Source organism: Accipiter gentilis, chromosome 5 (assembly GCF_929443795.1).
Source record: "Accipiter gentilis chromosome 5, bAccGen1.1, whole genome shotgun sequence".
Lineage (NCBI taxonomy): Eukaryota > Metazoa > Chordata > Aves > Accipitriformes > Accipitridae > Astur > Astur gentilis.
Genome location: NC_064884.1, coordinates 32,108,416 through 32,135,655, shown reverse-complemented (window position 1 = coordinate 32,135,655; position 27,240 = coordinate 32,108,416). Strand labels below are relative to the sequence as shown.

The 27,240-nt window shown below is 39.5% G+C and overlaps 1 protein-coding gene across 3 annotated transcripts in view; it reads right to left on the bottom strand.

Annotated features, from left to right (window-relative positions):
* The window catches only part of RGS17 (regulator of G protein signaling 17), a 74,226-nt gene that overhangs the window by 11,549 nt on the left and 35,437 nt on the right, over positions 1-27,240 (bottom strand). For all 3 annotated transcript variants that reach the window (XM_049801301.1, XM_049801299.1, XM_049801300.1), the window contains exon 2: positions 17,821-17,964. In XM_049801301.1, coding sequence (XP_049657258.1) covers positions 17,821-17,939 — 119 coding nt within the window. In that variant the 5' untranslated portion in view covers positions 17,940-17,964. The remainder of the gene's footprint in view (positions 1-17,820; positions 17,965-27,240) is intronic.

Here is a 27,240-nt window from a genome sequence, read left to right as displayed (position 1 = left end):
GCAGGATTTGCTTTTCAGATGAAAATCAATACTCAGTTAAGATCCCCTGGATAACAGATGTTCTGACATCTTTCTTTCACTGATCTACCCTTTGAAAGAGTGTATCTCACTGGCACCACTCTTCACCCTATCCTACTCCTAGGAATTTTTATTATCATTGAGATAAAAAGAGACATAATATTTTTAGGTCATAGGTCCAAAAGCCAAGAAGTATTTTTTGATGCTTGAATCCAGCTTCCAGTGCAAGCAAGCTACAGGGAGGACTGCCATAACTTAAATAATGGTGATTTAGTAGATGTAGATTAAGTGAAAACTTTCTTAAAAAAAACACAACTCCCCTCCCCGCCCCCCCCCCCCCCTCCCCGACAATGAGAAGAGATCAAGATTTAATTGTGATTTTAAAATTCCACTGGTAGATGATATAAAATGGCCATTCACCAAAAATGTTGACAAACACAGGTTAAATTTACCAAATAGATTCAGACAGGAAATATTTTGTCAAGGTTGTCTGGAGGAGGAAAAGCCTTCCTTTAAACAAGCAAGTTAGTTACTGCACTCATTCAGGATTTAAAACACCCTTCCTGTGGGACTGCAGTGGAGTAGATGTCTTTCAAGCTATTCTGCTGAAGCTATTCCACTTTGGTGAAAATAATAGAACACTCATTACACAAGACAGAAACAGGAGACTCCTAACTTAATGGCAAATCATCCTGTAATAAAGACTTTTAAGCATTTTATATAAAGTACAATATTTTATAGATCATTGAGAGGAGAGCCTGAAAACAGGAACCTATGATTAGTGCATTTTTCCTGGAGTGAGGGGAAGGTGGTTTTGAAAACCCTGAGACAAAGATGGGCACCAACCCTACATCTTTCACCAGCTGGGTAAATGCCTTTACTCTTCAGTACAAAGTGGTTGTGCCCCTGCCTGTCTCTAAGCTCTTTGATACCTTTACTTTTATTATAAGTGTCTGGCTTAAAATATGCTATATGAGCAGAAACATATTTTTCCTGGTTTTAATTGGGATGCAGAAAAAGTGCATGCCAGTATCTTTTTTCATTCTTGATTGCGGTTCAGTCTGACCAGACTGTCTTCAATACTGTGGTTCAACAGTCAGTGACTGAAAAATCAATTGTTTGCGTAGCTCTGTTCACAAGTTCACTCCTACATGCTGAGGCAGGCTCTGCTAGAAGTCAGAGATGGATGTGGTCCGTGTATGCTGTATGATAAAGCAACAGACACCTATACCAGCACTTTTTAATTTCTTTTGTGAAAGCAGAGATAAAATTTTTTTCTGACACCTTGTTTTTCTGACAGCTGGCATATTTAAGCCTGATGGCAGCGAAAACTGATCAGGGCTGTGTTTGTTTATGAACAGAGCAGCATGATGGTTTTGTTATGCTGTATAAAGCAATAATAATGAAAAATAACTGCAATATTATCATGATCCATTCATAAAGAACAATACAGCTATGTTAATCTGAAAATCACTGACAGTCTAGTCAGTCATGCTATCTCCTATATCTCTTTTAGTGGCACAAAAATATGCATCCATGAGAATGAAATGTTACATGAACAATACTATCCAAGGATAACTTTTTTTTTTTTTAAGCTGAGTAAAGGGTAAAAAACCTGCTTCTATCAAAGTTCATAAAATAATTCACTTTTTGTTATGGTAAGTGAATAGTGTCTGGAGTAATTACTCTGAGAAAAACTAGAGCTAGAGTCTAGTCTGATTTTTATGAAGAAGCGATGCTTTGCACTAGATATTTTCATAGGCTCAGATAAACTTGCATTATATCCATCAGACCCCTGGCTCTATCAGACAGAAAGGGGATGCATCAGCCATCAAAACTATGCATTGTGGTCTCTTATCTCCACCCTCTGAGAATTTACCTCCTTGTAAGAATAGCAAGACAGACTAAAGCACTTAGACTGTTGTAGTAATACCAGCATATGCAAAGCATAGAATTGCAGAGCGAACTTCAGCCAAATTTGTGGCACTAAGGGATTCTAGAGCGGAGGCTTACATGGACCCCTGGGAGTCTGCGAGGCCAGCATACGTGATGTGCACTTCCTCCACAGAAAGACGTGAAACAGTGAAAATTGCAAACTTGGTATTTCCATATGTCTGCATTGGTTGTCTGAGAGAAACTTTGGAGGGGAACAGTGTTCAAGAGCTTTTGGAGTCATTTACTTAAATTGATCAGAATCTGGTCTTAACTCAGTCAGCACAACATAATTTTTGTTCCAAAGAAGAAACAGAACAAAAAAATGTAAAACATTTTTTTTTTTTTAAATTAGTGTCCATCCTGGTTCTTTGATGAGGTAAGATTTACATATCTTCACTGAATTTATTAAAGAAATGTAGGATGTAAAATTTTATTCTGAAAACAAGGTAGAATTTTAGTGAAAAATACCTATAACCTTCTCTGAGTAAAAAATGAATTGTCTTGTTCTTAGAACTAAATGATGGAGGTTGTGTTTAGTAGACTGACACAGCAAAGCAGTCTTTTGGGGAAAAGCCAACAATTACCATAAGGCTATAATCAGCCTACTTGGCAGTGTCCACTGAAACTATAAACTCCTTTCAAAAAGTCCAGGTACCTGTGGTGCTAAGTTTCACGAGTGCCAGAGTTACATTTGCCTTAGGTAAAAAGATGGTGCAAGAGACATGTATAATCCAAATTGTTTTTAAAAGAAAAAACCAAACAAGCGTAGACTCCAGCTTGGATTCAGCTGTTTTAGGGTGAAAAAAATATGTGCTTGCAAGGAGAATTTATAAACTTGCGGTCTGATCCTGCAAGCCTTACCTCATGTAAGAAAAAAACCCAAACAAGTGTTTTGTTTTGTTTTGTTTTAAATAATGCAAGTATTTGCAGGGTTAGCATCCTGGAGATTTTGTATTACAGCTAAACCCCCTCCAATATTTCAAAGCTTCAGATGGGGGAAGGAATGTGGAGTGACATACCTCACAGCTCTTTGCTCAGCTTATACTGTGGTCTCATCATTTTGACCTGTAACCATAAAAGCCACAGTGATAACTGGCCTTTTTTTTTTTTTCTTTTTCTCATAGGTCACAAAAAGTAAAATTAAAATGAAACAAATGCTAAAACCAGATGCTTTGTCTCTTTCAATGGCTAGAAAACATCCAATTTCTTCCCTTCCAATTTTCCTTGGTGGTATTTTTTCCCCTAGAGTCAGTTTGCTATGTTGTAGTGTGGTGTACTTCAGATTTTTTCGCTTTTTTCCATCTCTTTGTTTGAAGAGCATACAGCTGAGAAACAGTCTGTAACAGACGGTTGGGCACTTGTGTGTGCCATGAATGTGCTTTCAACTGAACAGCTTAGTGTCTGCTCAGGATCCAGTAATAGTAAATGCAGGCAGACTTCTGGCTCCCATATGTACCTTTCTGCATACCATAAATCCTGTGGGCCAAGGGGGAGCTCAAGGTGGAAATTTTCTGGTCTGATTTTTGCTACCTAGGGTGGGTGCAGAGGCTGTTTTGCAGGCCCTTCCACTGGGGTTTTATAGAGAATGCAGCTGACTGGAATGGAGTTTGTGTTCCACACAGGTTTGACAGTTTAATTTACTTCTAAATTGGATTTTCCACAAAACAGTGTTTGTGGAAAAGTTCAAGATTAATGAAGATTCATAATTTGTTTTCATGGTTTTAAAAATAATTATAATTACATTTTAAGAAGAAATAATCAGTTGTCTTCGTTTCATTCGTGGTTAGTAACCGTTTTTCTAACTAGTCTTTTGTAAGTATTTCTAGTTAATGTAATCACTAGAAATGTAATCATTTCTAGTAATGTAATAGATTTAAATGAAATATTGTGCTTAACTTTAAAAGGCCCTTTAGAAAAATTACATTCTCTCATAGTAGATGTTTTTCCCAGTAAGCTTTCTGATTACAAGAAAAGAGATTTTCTAATAGGAAAACAGTTCATCAGGAAATCCAGCAGCTATAACTCTTGACTTCATGATACCTGGAGTTTATTAGAACCTCATCTCTCAGAGTCCTGCAAAGAGTTAGCAGCCCCACCTTTCCCTCAGAATAATGCTTATACCAAGAACTGTGGAGAGAAGCTTGAAGAGCAATGCCTTACAGCACCAAAATCCTAAAGCCCAGCAAAATCTGCATTTGGTTTTTGGATTATTTTGAAGTATCCTCACCTCCCTAAACCAGTCTGGAGATTTCTAGAAGAGTGGCATTGGTGGTATGTCCGCAGAGCGTGTGAACATTGGAATAAAGAGATGTGGTCAACCCCCTGTGCCCGCACACAGGTAGCTTGGCCTGTTCGCTGCCGTGTTTCTGACGCCTGCGCTGTCGCAGCAACCCAGGGGTGGCTGAAGGAAATACTGACAATTCCCCTGTCTTTGTTCCGTAGTGCTGCTCTTGCGGTGCTATTTAGACTTTTCTGTGTGAAGGAACAGCTTTCATCCCTGTGAAATATCTGAGAGTTTAGAAGGAAATACATTTAAAAACACTATGGATGAGCAGGGCCCTACCTTTTTTCTTCCTTGTGAAAACCTGGACTAAGGTCTGTGAATTCTTTTGTTCAAAGGCTTATGATAACTCATCATTGTTCAGAGTTGTGAACTTCCCCGTGAAAAATACGAAACTTCACAGTTCATCTGAGATTGTATGTTTCTGCCATACTTTGAAGCGGGGGGGAGAGCAGGCTGAATTTCCTACTGCTTTTCAGTTGCAGCACTTTCTTAGTACTGTGCTGGATTCAGCGTAATTGGTCAAAGTCATTACAGATTCAGCTATAAACCATAAAAGAAAAAGGAGATTGGTGGAAATTAAGGTTTAAGATATCTGGAGCATCTCAGGCTATTAAGGTCTAGTCAGTTAAGACATTTAGCTCTGTCCTCCTAGTCTTACTTATGTTGTGCTACTGCTCAGCTTGAGTAAATGCAGAATTGAACCCAAGTGATCTAGTGCTTACGAGTATAATCATCTCTCTGTTAATGGGAAATCTTGGCCAAGATTTTTGAGTTTATGTAAGATCATTATATAAGGTTATTAAATTGCATCCCACATGCCACTGTGAAGGTAGATCATCCTTACTGAAATACGAATGCTAAGCTAAAGTAAGTCATAGAGGGATGTGCTCAGTAAAGCAAGTACCTAAAAAGGTTTTAGCAAATCTGCAGTGTTCCACTCTATTCCCTTTCCTGTATATTTAAAATGGCCTAGATCTAAAATCTGGTAACCTTTTCTGTTCATAAGGGACAGTCGGACTAACTGTCTCCTTTTAAAGCCGAGTTATATCTTCTGCTGTATTTTCCATAAAAGTTAAATTCAGTATACATTTGGCAGACAAGTGTTCAAATTTGTCCAGACTCTGCATTTTCCTTTTGGACCCCATGAAGAATTTGAAAGCAAAGCCTTGTAGAATCAAGAATCCCCATGTCAATACATCTTCCATTGTAGATTGCTATTTGCAATGTGATCTTTGATGTAATTTTTATATTGATTCTTTCTTCTTTTAGAATATGTTCAAGAGTGGATTGGTAGTGGGAAAACTAACCTGCTGGAAACCCCCTGACAAAAGGGACATTCTCCTAAGATACCCACAAATATATCCAGAAATGTTTTGCAAACATTTAAGACCTTAGTTTAGTGTTCGCCAAGTTGAACACAGAATCACAGAAACACAGAATCACAGAATGGTTGAGGTTGGGAGGGACAGAGATAATCTTGTCCACCCCCCTGCTCAAGCAGAGCCACCTAGAGCAGGCTGCCTAGGGCTGTGTCCAGATGGGTTTTGAATATTTCCAAGGATGGAGACTCCACAGCCTCTCTGGGCAACCTGTGCCAGTGCTTGGTCACCCTCACAATAAAAAAGTGTTTCCTGATGTTCAGGGGGAACCTCCTGTGTTTCAGTTTGTGCCCGTTGCCTCTGGCCCTGTCACTGGGCACCACTGAAAAGAGCCTGGCCCAGAATTGGACACAGTACTCCAGGTGTGGCCACCCATGCCACAACCAACACATTTACTACAATCATATTTAAAGAAAGACTTTGATTGAAGAATATATTTGAGGGCTAATTAAAAAAACGCAACGATATTTACACTTCAGGATGACTTCAGGGTAAAGGAGGGAAATGCTCTCGAGGTCAATGCAGGCTAAAATGTACGTGAAAGGAGACTGCTGCTTTTAATGGACAGCCTTGCTGAACTTGCTTTCCTCCTCTCTTCTTGTGTGACTGATTTAAACTACCTAGCTACAGATATTGCAGCTCAGCAGGCATTCAAAGGCAGATGGAAACTACCAGTGGGCACTGTACTTGAACTTCTGAAATAAAGGACAGTATCTCCCTCAAACTTAGACTAGCACTGAGCAAAAGTTGCTCCTTTGTGCAGGAGAGGAAAGAACTAATGTTTTAAAGCAATCTGACTTTCCTAAACTCTCCTTTTTCTCAGATATATTTTGTTCCTCTGAAAATCTGTAAGAAAATATGCTTTCTGCTGGATTCTACTTTAAAGAGATTATTTTACTTTTACCTAATGATAGCCACACCAGAAGCTATTACAAGTTTTGGAAACTTTTAGTCCTTTCTAGGATAAATTTTTGAGACTTCTGTTCTCCGATGTGCAGTGTAATTTCTGTATAGGTAAGAAATCCATGGTTTGCCAAATTTTGCTTGCCGATGATTCCTAATGGAGTTACTCTAGCTTTGTTTCATTACTGTAGAGCTGGTTTCTGCTTTAGGCAAGATTCAACTCAAGGGGTGTATTTCTCTTGTCAGGTCACCCAACAGATCACTAGTCTGGCTGTCAGCTTCATTCCTTCCTTCAGAATAATATTACCCTTCATATTCCATCTTGTACAATGGATACATCTAATTACTAGGCAACCCGCAGTGTCCTTACTCGTGGCTACAGCTATTCTGCAAGCAATTCCTTCATAGACTTGAGACAATTAAAAGTGGCAGTTGTCTAGTGTTCAAAGAAATAGAAATTGTATTCTTTGAAAGGGTAACCAGCTGAATACAAGCGCTCCAATCCACCAGCAAGGCAGCCTAATGGTCTCAATTAATTCTGATAAATGGGCCTAGTCTCAGTTTCTGTAGTGGATTTTTTTATTATTCTTGGTTTGCAGAGATGAAAATAGCAGCAACAGTAAAGAATTGAGCCTGATTAGGGTCACTCCTTTGATTCCATAGATTTAGTTGTAGTTTCCAAATGGGAATAGATGCCTGGGAACATTCATACTAAATTCACAATTTTTCCTTTTCATAAGATGTTGTAAAGTTCTCCAATTAAAGAGGGCTTTATGTATTTGTAAACTATAATTCCTACCATGATGCTTATGAACACTGTATTTTATGACATTAGCCTGGACTAAACTAGTTTACGCTTACCCACATTACAATCAAATAAGATGAGGGATCTTCCACTTAACATCTGTCCAGCTAACAAACAGGATTGAGAAATGCCATGCCAACCAGTGTAAATTACAGGGATCTGTTTTGATGGATGTTAACTGCTGTTTTCCAGAATTTCTGTCAGACATGGCCCTGAGCTGGGAAGCATTTTCAACATGGATGTCAACAGGAACTGAAGATATCCATTGCTCCATAATGGGTGCTCAGCACCTGCCGGTATCAGGCTCTCAATCAGCTACTTCAGAAGAGCCAGAGTTGCCATCTAGACAAATGTATGTGCTATGGAATTATTGAGGGTGACTAGACAAGATTCGCATCTCCTTTGCCTTTCTGCCTCACGTAATGAATGTCTGACCCACTTTTCTAGTGAGAGGATCTCCATCTTATAAGTGTTATTTTCTAGGGGTGCAGACTCATTTTCATGATACATTTTCTCATTTTTTTCTCTTAAAAGCGCTAGACATTTATTCCTGTTTTAACTGACATTTTAAACCGATTTGGAATGATACATGGTTAAAAAATAAACCTTTGTAAGATGGAAATTTTACTGCTAACAGATTTAAGTAGTCTAATTTTTTCCCCTTTTGGCTTGGAATTACAGACTGCATTTACTCTTGCAGATAAAACGGGCTTGGAGGGTTCTGTGGCCCTGAGGCTGACTGGCAGCACGTAGCCCCAGTCCATAAAGCCCATACCCAAAACAGGGTTTCTGCACCTGCGACAGGTCATTGCCTGAGACTGTGCACTTTGGCACTGGCCAAAACTCTGCCAGGGAGTTAACACTTGCCAACAATTTAACTGTACAGCTGATTGCTTGAGCCCATATTAGAGCCTGGCCCTGCTTAGTTTACTAATATAGACACAGCCAGTGTGTTTAATTTGGATAACATTTTGTTGGTGGTGGTTTTGCATGTTAAATATTTAACTTTTTATTATACTCCACGATGAACAAAGTTTGGAGGATTTGCAAGGCCACCTTGGCACCTTTAAAATGACACCATTTATCAACATGCCTTACTTCAGCTTATATTTCGATCTCAGATCCATTTGACCTTTCACACACTTGTCTATTTCTGTGGTTTTCCACAGACTCCTGAGTTAATGCATCTTTGTGTAAATACATAATTGTCAAATTTGCATATGGAAACAAAAAAAGCAGCCCAAACCCTATCGGGGGAGATTTCAAAGGCTCCAAACTCCTAACTGCTGAAAATCACAGCGTAAACTGGACTCAGGCATCCTCAGCACTCCTGGGTTTTTTGTTTTGTTTTTTTTTCTTTTTTCCACAGCAACAGTCAAGCTGTGTGCTGGTGACAGAAAATCTGTCATGACATTATGAATCTTCCTTCAGCCACTGTTCCGCAGACACCACGCTGAATAGCATTTTGGCACAGGCAGGTGGGAAACAGGCATGAGCGGCGAGGGAGAGCCAAGATGCTGATGCTCTGAAGCAATCCATCTCTCAAACAGCCTCCGAGGAGACATCAAGCTGCTTTACCCCAGTGGAGGTGATTCTGCCATTCCTTTCTCTTCCTCAAGAGTCCCTGAATACACTCTGTGTGCTGTGCCAGAGCAGAATCAAGATCATTTTCTAAAGTTAACTAGATTTAGTCTGCTGTCTCCTTCTAAGGAGCTACTGTCAGCATCTTATGTGCGGCTGAATTAGAATGAGCCTTGTGTAATCCCAAATCCCCTCTGAGCATGTATTTATTCTTCAATTTAGAAGGATTGCAGTTCTGATTTTTTTTATTCCAGTTTTCTTTACAGAATTGTTTGCTTGAAATACGACTATTTTCTGCAGTTAGACCGATGAGGGTTTCTTTCCTTAGCAGTATTATACACATAGGAATCTATGCATTTGGTTTGTGAAGCTTCAGAAACATTTATTAAAAATTTGCTAATATATTATGTTTATGTTTTACCCATTCTCTAACCTGCTTTTGATATCACAGATGGCTAAAAATGCCAGTAAACACATAAACCTCCACCTGTTCCTCTGCTGAAATGATTTTTCAAAGTTTAAAATATTAAGGATAAAATCCTGATACTAGGAAAGCTTGGCCCAGAGAGCCCAGGGCTGGTTTTGGTGATGTTAATGAGGACTCTACCATTGGCTTGAGATTAACGTTAACAGACCAGCTGCATAAGAAGCTAATGCTCACTCTTCACATTAGACTTCTTTTTTATTATGGGGAGGAACAAGTTTACCTCATATCTTTGAAAATAGAAACATTTATCAGTTTACATGGAGTTACACTCACTTCACAGTGTTAAAGTTTTTTTTGAACCAGAGTTCTTGGTTGAAAATTAATTTAAAATTATTTATATATGCTGAACGCCTGTGTAGTGTCTTCTGTATCTTTGCGCTTCCACCGTGATTTCATGGTAGGCCAGCAGCACCTTAGTGACTACCCCTTTGCAGACACTTGCCAAAATAAATGCACTGTGTAGCTTACAGCTTTCTCCTAGAGAACTGCATGATTTTGATTTACTTTGCATGTCCCACAAAGCAACGAGCTGCCCCAAAGCCGCTTCTGAGTGGCAAATACCTGTGGAAACCCGCTGCTGCTGGGGGAGTTGGTGGCTTACGGTTCCTGCCCCCGCTCCAAGGCTGCGCAAGACCTTGTGCTTCCACAGGGCTTTGGAGGTAGCTGGCAGGGGACTGAGAAGAAGAAAGGAGGAAGAGAAAAGGTGGTGGATGAACTTGGAAGTAGGGATTTCTGGGCCGCTTTTTGATGAGGGGAGATGAGATCTATTTGATTAATTAGAGGAGGGCCCCACAGTGACCAGTGCAGGCTCGCATGAGATTTAACAGGTTAACTTTAAGTTTCCTTGAGTTGTTTTTACATTAAGTTTTGCTTTTTGTAAATTTTATTCCTATAGTCCTTTTCGTTTGCCAGTAACAGTTCCTGCATTCACATCTTACTCTTTAGAAGTAGATGCAGGAAGAATTATGGAGCAGCAGTCCACTGCAGTTAGTATACCTGAGACCTCGTCTGGCATACCTTTGCACCTTGTGGCATCATTTGCGTAGAAGAAATGCGCTGCCCTTTTCTGAACGGTAGTGTTTGACATCTGTTTCACAGGGAGGTGCAGGAAGCAGTCAAAGGTGCCTTTACTCTCCACCTCTGGGGCTCTGAGGTAAGCCATGTATCGAATCACATCTGAGGTGTATTTGTGTTCTGGCTCGAGAAGAGAGCAGACTTCCAGGAATTATTAGGCTAACACTGACAATCTGGCCCAGTGTCACAGAAGGGCGCAAGCCCAGAGGTTGGCAAGTCAGGCTGTGATGCCCTGGGAGAGTTGTGTAAACAAGCATGCACAGAGCCACCTGTGCCCAGCCTGCCCTGAGGACCTAAACATCCATAAAACTCCAGAAAAATCACTTGCCTTGTCCGAATTATAAAGCAGAGCGAGCCTATTAAATGTCAGAGCCATTAGGAAGACATGCTTCTCCCCTCTGATTTTTTTTAACTTTAGAGATCTTCCCTTTCTTTTGCTTTAAAGGGAAAAGAAATGCTTTACTTGGGTATTATTTAAGAAGTACTGTTAACATAACTTACAAAAGTATGAAAAAATACTTGACAAGCTATTTATTTTTAGAGTGTCTTCTGCTTGTTTTTCCAAATGCTGAGAACTTAAATTTCTTATTTTAAGTAGCTCAGGGAATCCTGAGAGGCCCACTTCTGAGGACTAAGTATTTAAATCCTTACCCCACACTCACCCCACGGTGCATTCCAGTGACAACAGGAATGTCTGCCAGGCAGCTTTCTCTCATGGCCTCAGCACTGAGGGTATGTGGACTTAAAGACAAGGTAATTTAAGACTGAATTTCTAGAATATCACATTCGGTAGCTTGTGTGACAGGTCATATAATGGATTTTATCTAGCTTTAAATTCCACCTGTCAGAAGAACTGGTGCTCCTTTCCTAAGAAGGCACCAGTGCTCCATATTGCACTGTGATGATACAGATGACACTGTCCCATAGATGCATAAAGCACGAATTCCTGTGCTAGCTAAGCCCACTATTCCTCAGAATAAATTATTCTCCAGGAAAGAGAGGGAATGTTTTCATCTTTGACCTCTGCAACAGCAAGTGATAAAAACATAAGGAAGTCCTGTGATGTTTTAAAGTATAAAAAGGCTCAGAATGGAACATCTTTTCCCATTAAATATTTTTTAAAAATATCACCTTCTATTTCAGTAGAGTACAGTATTTTGCACTAGAGTACAATAATTCCTGATGCACTTTTCCATACTTGCTTTTCTCAGGTGTGATGTTTTGAAAAGGTAAAATGCAGAGACTTGAGTGCATCTGTTTCAGATGTGTTGTCCTATGGGTTCAGGGAGGAAAAGAAGAATTAAAAAATTAAGTTTGTAAAAAAAGTAAAATTAAAAGCCAGAAATGTTTTTCATAATGAGTGCTTTTGTTTCAAAGATAAAGATTTTCTTTTCTTGATGAAAGCTTTAACAAAATCCTAGAGCCTGGGTGACTCCTTTTGTACCAGCTCACCTCTAGTCTACTCCTAGTATAAAAGTTCTGCTGCAGACAGGCATGGGAAGAAAATATGGATTTTGTTTTCCACAGATTTCACAACATGTGGCTATGATTTATTGCATTAAATTGGGGGGTTTTTGTTTGTTTCTGTCCTTTCTTTGCTTCCCTCTCCTCCAAACTTTCTACCATAGTTAAATAAGATAAAGCAGCCATGACTATGACACCTGGGGATTATCTTGCATAGAGTCATGCAAAGCTTAGACACAATTTTTCGATGACAAACTAACACTGAATACACCAGAAAAAAATTATTCATCTCAAAATACTAGACAGGTGGGAAGTGCAAAAAAGAAACTGTTTTGGTTTGTTTTTTTCATTTAGAGTACCATGCACACTATCTGTTAGGAGAAGGAAAACGTTGAACCCCACAGAGAAAAAATATTAATATAATTTAAAATCATCCTTAGAACTGTATCTGTCATCTCGTATTCATGGCACAACTGACAGAAATATCTTCTTGTAGGCCCAAGTCAACTGCTAAACCAATGCAAGGAAAATGTTCCCTTTAATAAAGAAAAATATTTGTGTAACAAGGTCAACAGGAAGAAGTTTCAGACGTAACTCACAGCAGTCGTAGACAAGTTTAAAGAACTGGAGAAAAGATGTTTCTTGCCAAGAGCAACTCTTGTTTACTGCCAAGCTGGCAAATACCCTATCTTCCTTGGCATCTCTTGGGTGTGGGAAACTAGTCGTGGAAGGGTCACAAGAAATCAAATGGCAGGCATAGCTTTTGTACAGGGCACAGCTCGGAGCTGCTGGACATGAGTCCCTTTCCCTCTTCACAAGAGTCTTCAGCAGTTGTTTTAACGGTTCCCTTTAAGGTAAAGGCCTTCCAGCTCGCACATTTGAATGGAGCTACAGAACCAAGTGAAATTGTGTGATCATCTTCACTTAGCCCCTGGAAGCCTTTTCACATCCCACAGACTCCAGTACTGCTAAGGTCTCTTGCAGGGCAGATGTCAGATGCCTTCTGAGCCTTCTGTGTGTGGTAAAAGGAGAGGGATTATCAGGCATGAGTGTTCCACAGCTTTAAAATTCACTGAGCACCTTATGACTCCTGCTCTAGGTGGGACGCAAAAGAGGAAGCAAAATAAAATTGGCAGAATAGCCAACCTCCCTGTGCTAGTGTCTTGAGAGTTTTTTGAAGAATGTGATTTACAAGTGTTTGCAAGAGAATGACTGGCTCCATGTCTCCTCAAGAAGCTGGAGTGACGGATTGCTAAATAAGGTTGGGGGTGTGAAATAGCAGGCTTCTACCCTTACCTCGCCAAGCTGAGCTCAAAACTGTAAAGCCATAGCACTAAACACTAAATGTGCAGCTCTCTGGAGAAAGTGTAATTGAGGAAATTATAGACTGTCATGTTAGGAGGCTTACTCCACATTTTGCAACTCTCAGGCTACCTGAGTCACTGAAATTACACCTAGTAAGGAAGCCTTTTCCTCTGTCCTCTATGGGAATGGTGTTTTGTGGAAGCTTAAGACACAGGGTGAGACTGGTACTTATCTGTTAGATGCTTTAGTGAGACAGTCTTCCTGAAGTAAGAGCCTAAGGTCTGTGTCTGGTCAGTGGAGAGAGGAAGGTCCTATAGAAGATCTCCAGAGGCATATATCATCTGCCTCTGTGGCAAGTGGACAAGCTTTTCCTGTTGGGAACTTCAGAAGCACTTTATTTTCTCCACTGAGGAAGACTGCCTCCTTCACTACCGATGCTCAGGCGCAAGTTTAGGGCTTAAGCTAGTTAGGCAACATCCTGACCATACCTATTACAATACAACGGCCAACTTAAGGAGCCTGTCTATCTCCATCTTTTCCAATCTGAGCAAACCTTGGTTATCAGCCCTGCCTTGTCCTCATAAACTGAGCAATTTACTGTCCTGACAATTAGCAGTGTCGATAGATGTACCAGGTCTGGCTGGGATGGAGTTAATATTCTTCATAACAGCCCATATGGTGCTGTGGTTTGGATCTGTGACCAAAACAGTGTTGACAACACATCAGTGTTTTAGCTGTTTCTGAACAGTGCTTGCACAGCATCAAGGATTTCTCTGTTTCTCATGCTGCCCTGTCAGCAAGTAGGCTGGGGGGGCACAAGGAGCTGGGAGGGGACACAGCTGGGACAGCTGACCCCAACTGGCCCAAGGGATAGTCCAGACCATAAGACATCATGCTCAGCAATACCAGCTGGGGAAGAAGGAGGAAGAAGGGAGGTTCAGAGCTGTACTGTCTGTCTTCCCAAGAAACCATAACGTGTCATGAAGCGCTGCTTTCCTGGAAATGGCTGAACACCTGCCTGCTGATGGGAATCAGTGACTGAATTCCTTACTTTGCTTTACTTGTGCACACAGCTTTGCTTTATCTATTAAACTATCTTTATCTCAATCTATGAGTTTTGTCACCTTCACCCTTCAGATTTTCTTCCCCATGTTGCTGAGCAGGAGTGAGCGAGCGGCTGCATGGTGCTGAGCTGCCTACCAGGGTTTTCCCACAACAAAGAAGTACTCCGAATATTTGATACGTTTAAGAAGGAATTATTAGAGGGAAAAAAAAAAGTTTGTAATAAGATGTACTGAATAATATGTTGATCTAACTTTTTGCTGTTAATAAGTCTCTATTAGGCAAGATACTGTTTCCCCAAACAAAGGTGTGAATATTTGCCTATGCTGTTATGCAAAAAGAAGAATAGGCATTAGCCTATTCTGATTTTAACACAGGGTGGAACAGAAGAAAACAAACATCACATGATACACAAAAGATATATTTAGAATTCTAATGATTTGTTTGGATATATGATCTACTGAACTAATTCTTCAAACAGATAAAAGTGAAAGCTTCTTACTAAAAACTGCACACACACCCCCCCACCCCCTCTCCCCCATTTCTATGAATGATGAGGAAGTTGAGGCACTAAGAGGTTAGTGATGTAAGAGCTGTCTTCAGTCACCCAGGCTGGTGGAAAAACAGAAGAAAATTCTCCTAATCTTGTTATTGACAGTTAAAGCATTGTCATCACCATTAATGAATCCAGCAACATTTCCAGACAGGTATCTCTTGATAGATTCACATTACTCAAATATAAAGACCTGTGGAACTAGGGAAAGCACGTAATTACATTAGGTCCAGAGAATCTGTTACGATTAGGCTTTCCTGTTACAGAGAACTACCCCAGAGAATTACCTACCTAGGATCCCCTATATAATGGGTGACTAGTAAAGTTTGTTACTTTTTTTTTAAATTTTTTTTTTTTTTTGGTAGTTTTTTAGGGTACACAACTGAGGCAAGAACAGTAATCCGTACTCTACCTGGAGAGTTCAAATTTACTAAACAAATTTGGCACCGGAACCAATTGCTTCATTTTAACTGAGATTCTGAAACATTTCATATTGCCTTTTTCAAAGTTTCTTCCCATCACTCCTGTAATGGAGTTTCCACTATGGAATCACAGAAGATAGAGCTGGAAAAGACTTACTACATTATCTGCTCTACCTTTTTGATTTTATAAGGCACAAGTGATGTCACTATCCCCTTCGACCCATTCTTTGATTTAATCCTGAAATCTAGCTTAAATTGACAGGATTTCTCTGTGCTGTCTAATCTACTTTACCAAAAAAAACCCTCAACCCCCAAAAAACACCAAAGGACCGGATATTAACAGCAAAACCAATTACTAAAGCAGCTGAAGGGGCATCCTACGTTTTAAAGCAATAATTGCTTTAATTTAGATTTAATATGCATAAGCTGTTCAAATATGTAATGGTATTGCATTCTGAGGAGTAGAGGCACTCCAACGGTCAAAAAGCACATGAAAGCTTCAAAATAGAGTATAGTTGTCAAATAAGACTTCCTGAGCTATAACATGCTTAAAAAATAAAATCAGTTTTCTTTAAGTTTTAGAAATTAGACTGATACTCGTATGGCCATTCATGTTCCAGTATGCAAGGCAAAAGCCAACCCGAGCTGTACATGTAGTCATGGTGGATAATTCTATGAAAACATCATCGCAGCGGTTGTTGAAAAGCAAGTAGAGTGCTAGGAATTAATAATAAAAAATCAAGAGCAAACACAAAACAGGGTGCACCTATGTCTTGACTACTGCAACAGATCTAGTCACACATCTCAGACAGGAGATAGCAGAATAGGAAAGGTACACAGAGAGACACAAGGTAGGTGGATAGATAGAAGAGAGATAAGGATAAACCATGGTCTGCCTCAGTTTCGTATCACAGAGATTAAAATAGAGAAGACTATGGAAGAAAAGACAGCTGAAGGGGGACATGAGAGAGCTCCATCATCCTGAGAACAATTATTCGCTGTTCTTCACAATCATAAGACCAAGGAGGCATCAGATGAAAGTAACCTCTCATAGGTTAAAAAAATAAAAGGGAGTAATAGTTCACAGGGTGCACAGGCCCGATGTAGAATTTATTGCTACAAGAAACTCTGGATGCCAAAAGTTTAGATGAGTTCAGGAAGTCGCTTCAGAAAATGGTTTGACAAATTAATGAAAGAAAATTCCATCAAGGGCTATAAAACACACAGAAATAACCTCTGGGCCAGGAAGTCCCTAAGTTGCAGATTGCCAGCTGTGAGGAGTTTTGCTGTGGGTAAACTGAGGACGTGCATGTCCACTTGTTTTATCCTTTCCCTGTGGCATCCGCTACAGGTCACTTCCTGAAATTGGATACTGAGCTAAGGGAACCTCTGGTCTGTAACAGCATAGCTAATCTTACATTGTGCCCTTGTCACAAAGCAGAGATAACAGTGGCAAAACATCCTTCCTTTTCTTCCTATTTAATACACTTGCACCTCTTTGCTGTATGGCTTGAACACATTGCAAAGTAACTTCGTAAAAGCATGAGCTCTCGCTCATCCTTGCTCCAAATACCCTCTGCCTCCAGGTGAAACTGGAAGTAAGAGCCAAGGCAGGTCCACCCTGGTACTGCCTCCAGGATGTAGCATCTTGGAAAAAGCTGTCCCATTTGATGCCTGGTACACACACGCTGGTACGTATTTTTAAATATATTGGGGGCAAATAGCCTCAGATTAGATTGGGTCCACATGGCTGATACAAGTGAAAATAACACAGATACACAGAGGAATGGTCACTCCAAAAAGACTGAACTGTGTATGTAACAGGATGCACAGGCTTCGAACAGTACTGCATGTTAATTACTTCATATTTCAGCACTAACTGTGTTCATGAAAATGAGAAATAAAGACCTGATAGCTCTCAAGACACTGAGAATTTAAAGCTCTTTCTGATACTGGTTTTAATTCTTTGACTTTCCAAGTGAACTCTTTGGTTAGGAAGAGACAAACAGTGACAATTTTTGAGCCTATTTTCCACTAAAATTACTCCACACCAGTTAAAAGATAAAGTGGAATTTAAGGCTTGTGTTTTCAGATTTACAGAATATATATTATTCAACAACTGATTAGTAAACCAGGTCACCATATATTCACATTTACGACCATCTCCCTTTTACCCTCCTGAATGCAGAGAACTGCAATATCAAAAGTACAAGCAGAAAAAAAAAAAAAGGTTTTGAATGCAAATTATAAAATGTTCAGTATCAAGTCTCTCATTCACACACACTAGTTTTACAACTGAAATTTCCTCATTTAGTTACGGTTTAAGTAGGGTAAATATAGCTTGAATTTACTATTCTCTCCTCTTCCCCCTCACAAGATGTCCAACCAAATCAGGGAATTGTTTAATCAAATTTTTAAGTGAAATGTTAAATTGTGCCTCTTGGCAGCAGTCCTCTCCCACAAGTTTGCATGTTCCCAGTGCTTGGCACTTTCCATTCTCATTGTTTACCTGTGGTGGATATGGAACCAAATATACTACAGGACATACCATGAACAGCTGCAGCAACAGCACCAACAAAAGCAACATGTGTTGTTGGGCCTTTGGTTTCCAGGTGCTTGAGACACAGCTGATGTTCCTTCATTTTGTGACTGCTGCCTCTTTCTCATTTCAGCTACTTCAGTGCCCAAGTGGCTATAAGAACACAGACATAAGAGATGTACAGAATTACTACAGGCCGTCATAAAGTACATTCACATTTCTACAGCAATCTGATTCCACTGACTCTCACAGCTCATGGCAACAAAAGCACGTGGCCATCAACTGTGCTGGCCAAGTAATAGTTGTATTGTGTTAAAAGCAGTTTCCAGAAGACCGCGTTTTAGTGACACGCTTAGGCTACAGTGCCATTGAATCATGTCTATTCTTATCGCTTTGGCTGGACTAAAAGAACTGTTTATTACCCTTTTGAACAGCAAGCTACACAGCTTGTGTAGCACTTGGTAAAGACTGAGTTGTTCCTTACCATATGACTATCACGGCTCTTTCCATTGTACTAAAAATAGAGCGGGATGGTTATTCACTTTAAACATGAGCTGGAAACTGTCCTTTTTTACTTTTTGACTTCTCTGGTCAATGCTGGACCGATTAAATTGATATAAGTGGTATTATATCATGGGCACTAATAGCTGTCTGTTAAGAGCCAAGATTTGCGACTAAAGAGTTATTCTCTGTAAATAAAAAGAATAATAAATACATATTTCCAAAATACTTTTCCAACTTTGGGGCTATTTTCTTGTCACAGAAGATTTTCTCTTGCTCATTGCCAGTCTTTCCTAGGTTTTATTAGGCCAAGATATTTTTCTTTCCAGTGACTTGCAATATGCAGCTGGAAGTAATATTCCATGCATTACTTAGTTTTCAAAAGAAGTTAAAACCTTTATTGCTAAGTTATGTTATTTAGGAAGGTTTAGATGTCAGGATCCTTCCAATGGTTCACAACTTCTTTGTACAACAACTCTAAGTTTCCCAGAGTAATGGCTACTACAAGCATACATAAAATAGAATAAATTTAGTACTTTCGCCTTTGAAAAAGTACAACCAGATTACTGTGGGGAGGGGCCCGGTTTCAAACAGAAGCAGGTAGAAAATGGCCCCGCTGTGCTCCACACCCCCAGGGCATCCTGCGGCAGCCAGGAGTGCTGGGAAGAGGCAGGCTCTGCTTCATTTGCCACCTGGATCCAGCATGCACAGACAACCGCGGGATGTGCTACTCTGTCTACATGCATTCAAGCAGCAGCTGTCAGAGTCTGCATTGACATGGTTGCTAAAACTCCTGAAGTTCTTCTTCTGCAATAGTGTCCTTATAGACAGTTTACACACAACGACATGTAGCAAAGGATACTAAGCTTCAGTACGCAAACTCATGCTGCAAAACTCAAGGTCGGTGGTTATTTCAGCTTCTTGCATAGCTAACTTTTCTATGTACACGGTCACTGAGTAGAATCAAGTAATTTCTGAAGTGTTTGGTCAAATTGAACAATGAAGAACTATTTAACTACCGGTGGTGATGGCACCTGCTTATGCTATTGATATTACTTCTTATGGTTTATAGTTGCTGACCGCTTGAGGATCAAAACGACATACTAAAAAAACCCACATCATTTTTTTATCCAATGTTAACGTGTTGTTAGCAAGGGATACTTTGACATAATTGAAAAACTGCCCATATTTTTACCATAGATAGGAAGGAAAGGAAAGTTGTTGCAGCATAATATGTAGCTCAAACAGTGAGTGACAGTATCGAGTCACTTTCTCCTAATCACAGTGCTGAACTTCTGCTGACTGTGCATGATGCTGTTAAATTATTTCATAGATAGCTGTGTCATGCTGTGAATGGTACTTGCTTCAGCAAGTGCAATGACTATGGTTAAAGGAATTAATTGTTTCCTGTAAGTAAGGTAGAGATTCTAGAAACATTTGTATAAACCCACAAAATTTATTAGTTTCAGAAACCAGTGAAATTACCCATATTTATTTGTAGGGCTGGAATCTTGAAATGAAAACATCCCATGCATTCCACCTGTGTACCTGAAGTCACACAGTTCTTACACAATTTTAGCTATATGTATAAAATGTACTATGGCTAGAATCTGTTGCACTACAAATACAAGGGGGCAGGATGAAGGTTATCCATTCAGACATGATGATGACAATTGGTGACTTTGCTGCAGTTTCACAATAACTTCAACACAGCACAAGCTGCCGCTGCCACTGAAATAAGTGTCTCTCTCCCTTTTCTCCTGCACAGCTCACAGTCACTCATTTCCTCACTGGAGCTGTCCCCTTCTCTGTGCTGGCAGCAGCATTTGTGCAGGTACTGGGTGAACTGGAGAAAAGAGTAGCCATGATTTAAAATTAATCCAGACGGGGAAGAAAAAAAAAAATAATGGTTCACATCCTTAACCCTGCTCAGCAAGCTCTACCACTGAAAATTCTCCAGCATTCACACTTCAGTATGGACTGCCGTGACCAAATGTTTTGGAGTTTTGCAAGTCTGGCAATACATGGTAGCAACAGGAGTTGTGAGGAAACATGGATCTTCATTGTAGAGCATTTCAGGAAGCATGGTTTCCTCCAAGGCTGCTCAGAGCCCATGGGCTAGCCAGTCTTTAGAGTGGGACTGCTTGCTTTGCTATGCTCTCACTCTGCTCTGGAGTATGGGGAGGGACATGACCCACCTCCTTCCTGATCATTCATTATTTGGAGGAGGAAGAGGGCAGTCCTTGATTGCAGGTACACTTATATTTATCTATTTAGGCTGTATCTGAAAGAAAAAAAAAAAAAAAAGAAAAAAAACTCCCTCCGCCCAAATCCTGTGTACTTACATGCAGGGAGAGTTTGCATCCTAGCCCTAATACAGTGTGTTTGGCTACTTGAGGATAAAACATTAATTATAATGCTAGGAAAGTGCTGCAAGGGGGTATATTTTGAAATGGGTTGATAACAGGGATACTGTCTAGTGTGACTATCCTTACCTTCCAAATATAATGGGCAAAGATCTTACTGGCACAGTGGGACAGAGTTGTATTTAATCCATTTCAGATTCTGTCCTTTCCACAACTGATGTTGGTGTTCACTCTGAACCTTGCCGTATCTGACAATGCAAAACTGTTATTTAGCTTGGCATGACTGGCATACTGATCAATAAAAGCACAAGGCTGAAAATCCAAGCAATGGGATGGTGTTCTTAGTGAAAACATGAATGATGTTCACTCATCTGGCTTAACCACTGGCTGAAGTCAAAGTTAGAAGCCCTTTTCTTCTTGTGTTACATTCTCTTAGAGAGCTTCTAAGCTGAAGTCTATAAAAAATATGAAAAAACCCTCCTGTGATGCAAAACAATATGTTTACTGAGGTTGAAGTAGGATGGGTGGAAACTTTAGTTTCATGCTTGTTTTGATTGGATTTTGTGTTACATGTTGTATTTGCAAATACCAGATGTCATCTGCGCAAAACCGTAATTGATTCCATTAGATTATTTAGGATGCAGAAACAGCAATCTCTTAATTCTTGGCTATATTTAGAGAGTGAACTGTAGACAGAGGGTTTATATTTGGTGCCTTGGTCCAAGGCATGAAAAGGAAATTCAGAATCTTTAATTCAGCAAGTCACTCTGATGAGATAAATTATTTGTCTGTAATTAAGTATGAAAGTTGGTACGTAACTGTGAGGGAGTAGAATATTGTGAACTGATATTGAGCAGACCTTCTAGGTTAGCGGTACAAATTGCACATACTGCCTCCAAGATCTCAGTTTGCCTTTTAGCTTTTTCACTGTTTTCGTTCTTCCTGAGACCCTCTAGCTTGGCAAAAATACTGGGTGGTGGAGGTGGGACTTTGTTCAATGAAATAATTTTTCTCCTTGGTACTCTGTATGATCTCTCAGACCATCACAACACAGGTATAAGTTTCTTCTGCCAGTTTTGCATCTGGTTCTTTCCCTCCATTTGGTGGCATGGTTTTACTAACAATGTTATGATTTCCATTTGTGCTGATAGGAAATAGGAATAGTATTCTAGTTTGCTTGACTGACTCATTCTCTTGAAGGTGGGTAGGTATTATGGCCCTCTGAGCAATCCCATAATCATGAAGGATTTAATTTTGCAGAACACCTGCTGTTCCTACTCTGCAGCTGAGGAAAGGAACCCAAGGGTACAGCAACTGTTTATTATACAGGTTACCAGACAGGTAGTTCATATAAGCCGCAGAGCAAGAAAGTCTGTGCAACCCTGTGTGTATCTTCTGTGTGTTGCACTGCTAGAACAATATGAAAACTAAAAAAACCGTAGAAATCTGAAGTAAGGCTTCCTGTCAGTTTTGGAACCGATGGCACAAGGATCTATTTTTATGTTTAGACAGTGTAATTACCACTTATTCCACTGGGTACTCAGGGGTAATTATTACAGAAATCCCCTTGTGCACAAAGCAGTATCTTGGGAAGAGAGCTCAAAAAGGAATAACTGATGGAAGAATCATTTGGTTTATTACATTTATGCCTGGACAGCCCTACTGAGTACTGACTACAGTCATTTCAAATTCCACAGAGTGCCTCTAGAAGATGAAAAGGTAATTTCTGAAGAGTTGCACCTCCCTGACTTTACCTCCTGCAGGACTTGTGCTAAGAGTTTTGCCCAGAGTTTTATAGTTTTGCCCAGAAATTCCCACGGTGTTGGACATGGCACAAAACACAGGCTGCATCATTTCAGTGGCTCTGTTGATGCCTGTCCTCTGATGAAGCAAGAAGCAAAAGCAAGCTTCTTTCTTTCTTTCTTTCTTTCTTTCTTTCTTTCTTTCTTTCTTTCTCTTTCTTTCTTTCTTTCTTTCTTTCTTTTTCTTTCTTTCTTTTTCTTTCTCTTTCTTTCTTTCTCTTTCTTTCTTTCTTTTTCTTTCTCTTTCTTTCTTTCTTTCTTTCTTTCTTTCTTTCTTTCTTTCTTTCTTTCTTTCTTTCTTTCTTTCTTTCTTTTTCTTCTTTTTTCCCTGGCCTCAAAAGCCTGTCATTACAGCCCCACAAATTATCTGAACTTTTGGCACTGTCCCACCCAGCCCTCTCTGCTCGTTTTGGAGCTTCCCCTTGCACATGACCCTCCTGTAAGCATTTCTGCCCCCTTCTCAGGACTGAGAGGGCATTCCCTGGAGAAGCTCACATGCTAGGAAGTCATACAACTGGAAGGTCCATTAGGGATTGAGAATTCTTCATCCTATCTTCTGGAGCCATTCCCTAATGGCTTCTTTGAAAGACAGATATCACATAAGGGTGCGGATAAACACACGCCATCATTTTATACAGCAAGGAAGTAGCATTTTGTCTTTTGTTGCAGGTAGGACACATAATGGCTTAGCTTTCAGGACAGACTTGGAGCAGAATCAGCTAAAGCAATCTTTTTTTCAAACTTCTGCAATAGGCAAGAAAGATAACCTTGCATCAGAAAGGAGCAGTCAATGGCTTAAGTATATTGAGGGTGATTTACTCTGCAGGCAAGAAACTTAGCCCTTAAAATACATTCTTTTTTGGTGATCTATCACATCAGCTCTTCTGTATCGCTTTGCTTCCTTTAAGTATGCTCTTCTGCATTGCTTTGGTCCTAATAAAGGACCAAAACTTCAGCTGTGTGGCTTACATAAATTCAAATATTATACCACCTCATACCAGCCCCAAATGTGACTCTATTGATCTCTTAACTGTACTTCATGTTTTCACTGCCCTAACTGGCATTCACTTGGTACATGGATTCCTAACAAGAATTCGTTTTAAGTTTAGGGAAGTTGAAAACCTTCAAGCCCTAATCCATTTAAGACCCCATTCAGGGTTCACTGTAAGAAATAAATGTACATTGAAGAAGGCTTTGTACACTGTGGATTCAAGACTTTCAACTATTGTTTTAGATTTTCCACACATTTGGAAAACCTCAACATTTATAAGAGCAGAGTTACATTAACACTTCCTTGATTTTTTTTAATAAGTTGTTCGGGCATAATTGGAGTGATCTTTATAGGATTTTAATTGGTTGCTTGGGTTTAGTTTCCTAAAACAGTCAATGAGAAAGTGACAGAGATATCCCTGAAATACTATTTTTTTCAGAGGAGTTAGGTGCCTTACTGAATTTTTAATATATAAGACATCTTTTTAACTCCAAACACTAAGCAAAAACCCTCAGAGGATGCCATAATATGTTAATTCTAACGATCTGTGATACGCTATCTGTTTTAAAACCATAGTTTTTTTTAAGGACAGACTTACTAGAGTACCAGAACAGTGCAACACAGCTTGGATGCACCTGCCAGTTAAGTAATCTCCCAGAACACGTGCTGCTCTTGCAATGCAAAGACAGCCCTAATGCAACACTGATCTTTTATTTGCGCTGTCTTCATTCATCTAGAGGAGTGTCTTAAGGGTACCACAAGCTAAATGAAGACAGACCAAGAGATTTTATCAGATGTCTCTGCGCTGTAAAGATTTCCATATACCCCTCGCAATGTGGAGTGAAATCAAGACAGCAGAACCATGGGCACCCTTTTAAGTGCTGCTAACCACTTACACAGTCTTCATAGAGCAATGGCATTCATAGTAGTCACTCTGCCCGAGAGAAAGCTTGACATAGGTATATTCTCTCTTTTGCCACTGAGTCCTGAAAGCCATTCTGTATCTCACAAATAAATTCATTTAAAGTAATAGAGAAGAATAAGTCTACCAGAAGAAGTGTAATTGAGTTACCTTGGTCTCCGTTTACTTATTTCAATGTATTTGTAGTCTATTACAGAACAATTAGAAGCTATTGGCAACAATGGAACCTTAATTGCACCTTAATCGATTTAAATATAGCCTACATGGAAAATTTCAATTAATTGTATGGAAAGTTGGAAATGTTTGCATTTCTAAGAATTTGTGGTTTGGAAGGAAAGATCAATGCAAAATGCAATTTCTAAAAACTATTCTGGTTAAAAGTAGTCATGTCAGAAACTGAATTATAACTCCAAATTTTAACAGATTCGCTTTTCTGTGTTCTTCAAAAACTATATTTTGCACCACTTCTAAGTTTTTAAAACTTGTGAAGAGTAAGAAGGTCTGAATCAAAACAGAAGTTGACCCAAGTGTTGGTGACTAGATTTTCGTATTGCATACATACTCCATGTTGATGTGTCATACAGGCCAGTGCACAGATTCTGTGTTCTACGTGCTGACTTCAGCCAATAAAGGGCATGCATATAGTATAGCTTTTAATTTTAAAAGCTTGGCTGCCTACATGAAGCTGTATGAACCATTGATTTTAACTTTGATGATCCCATACTGATTATGAAGGTGGGAGAACTGTGGAGGGAATTTATTTCTCTTAAGTATCTTGAAATGCTCAAGACACCCCACAGCCTCCATTCTGTCATTCTTCTTGTATAAATGGCAGACCACCTCTTGGTGGTAACTTTTGAAGTTGTAGGTTTTGAATACTTTTTGTCTCAGAGAACAGGTTATTGCACCTAATAAGTTTTTCTTTTGGGGAACTGACAACTTGAGTGTCTCCAGCAAAACATCTTGCTCTTCTACTAGTTACTACAACTCAGCAAAGAGTTTCAAGACATGTACACCTCTACCCTACAGACATCTTTCTCCTGTCAGGTCTTCTGCTCTGGAGATGTTTGACTCTTTCTAAAGTCTTTCAGAACAAGCCCTGAGAAGGTCATAAAGTGAACATTCTATCCATTGATAGAATAGGAAGAAAAAGAAATTGTGTGGACACTTGGCAGAAAGTGTTCAGACTTCAAGCGTTTTATGAGGATAGACGCTGCTACGTGAATATTCGTTTAAATTGAAACTGTGCAATTTGGCCAAACATTATAAAATCCTTGCCTTGTGTACAGTAATATTCTTTTTATGACTTTGCCAGACAGCTTCTGTCTCATAAAGAATGTCTGAGATTTCCTTTTATTATTTTATGGTGAACTTAGTATCCTGAGGAAGCCCTGCTTAAGTCTCTGCATCATCAAGTAGATATGCATTTGTACTTCTGAATCAGACATTACTGCTCAGTTACAAAACATTAAGCCTGACAGTAATGCATTATTGAAAAGTTTGAGATGCCTGCATGTGGTTTTTAAGGAGCTGTACTAAAATTATGATTAAGAGCACTCTACAGTCTTCAGGAACATTTTATAAAAAGCAAAATGTAAAACTCATCAGGAATCCTTTTATCTTTTTTAAGTGTATTGTTTTTATTTGTATGTGTTTGAAAAGCATCTGAGAATCCCATTTTACATGACATCTACCTACCTATTTATTGTGGCTCACATGGCTGCAGCTGACTTAGACACATGAAGCCACTACCTTTTAGGAAGTGAAAAGAAACTTTCCTCACAGGGGGGAAATACAGATTGGGAAATATTGCTGGAAAGAAGTGTTTGTTAAAGTCTGTGACATTCCCCATAAAGAAGACACTAAGAAGACTCTTGAGAACACAGAGCGCTTTACTGCATGCATTAGCACTGTAATTTCTAAGTAAATTTCCCTGTGCTCAAAGCCATTTCTCTGTGTAAAAAGCCAGATGTCATTTGGGGGTTATGTGAACTGCACAGATTCTGCACAAATTTCAGCAGAAATTTAAGAAAATATCATAAGGTCAGCCAAGAATTTGCAGCTAACGTAGGGTAAAAAGATTTGCAAGTGTAATTCAAGTATCAAACAAGCTTCAGTGTCGGTGAACTACTTTTTCTGCATGTAAGATCATTCTGGAAAATTTTTATCTGCAGAAACAGCAGCATTTAATCAAATAAATGCACACAGCTTTTGTTTATGGTGCAGGTGCTACTACAAGCTGAAAAACAAAGGAAGGCATTAGGAAAATTGTTTTAGTATGAGAACAGCTTTTGTGAAACCACTTTGGACGTGGTTCTAGTCTTTGAAGTGACACAATCTACATTCTTCACTGTAAAATGAAGACTTGCACCCCCTACTTCCAAGGCACTTTATTTTTTCAAATTCCTTCTGGAAATAGAAGTTGCAAATTTGGACAGAAGTAGCCTCAGAAAGATGTCCTTAATATAGGCTTTTTGAAATAACTGGATATTTGGCCATCATGCTGATTTTAGTTTCACTGACTGACCTCTGAGGTATCCTCTGACAGGATTTCTGTGTGTTCCAGCCCTCCTTTCCTCAGCCACCCTCAAAAGTTAAAAAAAAAAAAAACAAACCAAAAAACCCAAACTATAATAAACAAAATCAAGAGATTAGTATAGCAGGGAGAATGTTTTTGGTTAACATGGTAAAACTGAGAGGGAGAGGAGTGGAAGGTGGCATGAGGTAGAAACAGGCTTAGGGTCTTTCTGGCTTGGATGCCTGGAACAGTGGGAGAAGGTTAATCTAAGCACTACATGTGGACATGCTTGATCTAAAAACAAGCTGCTTCCAACAAGACAGACGGGG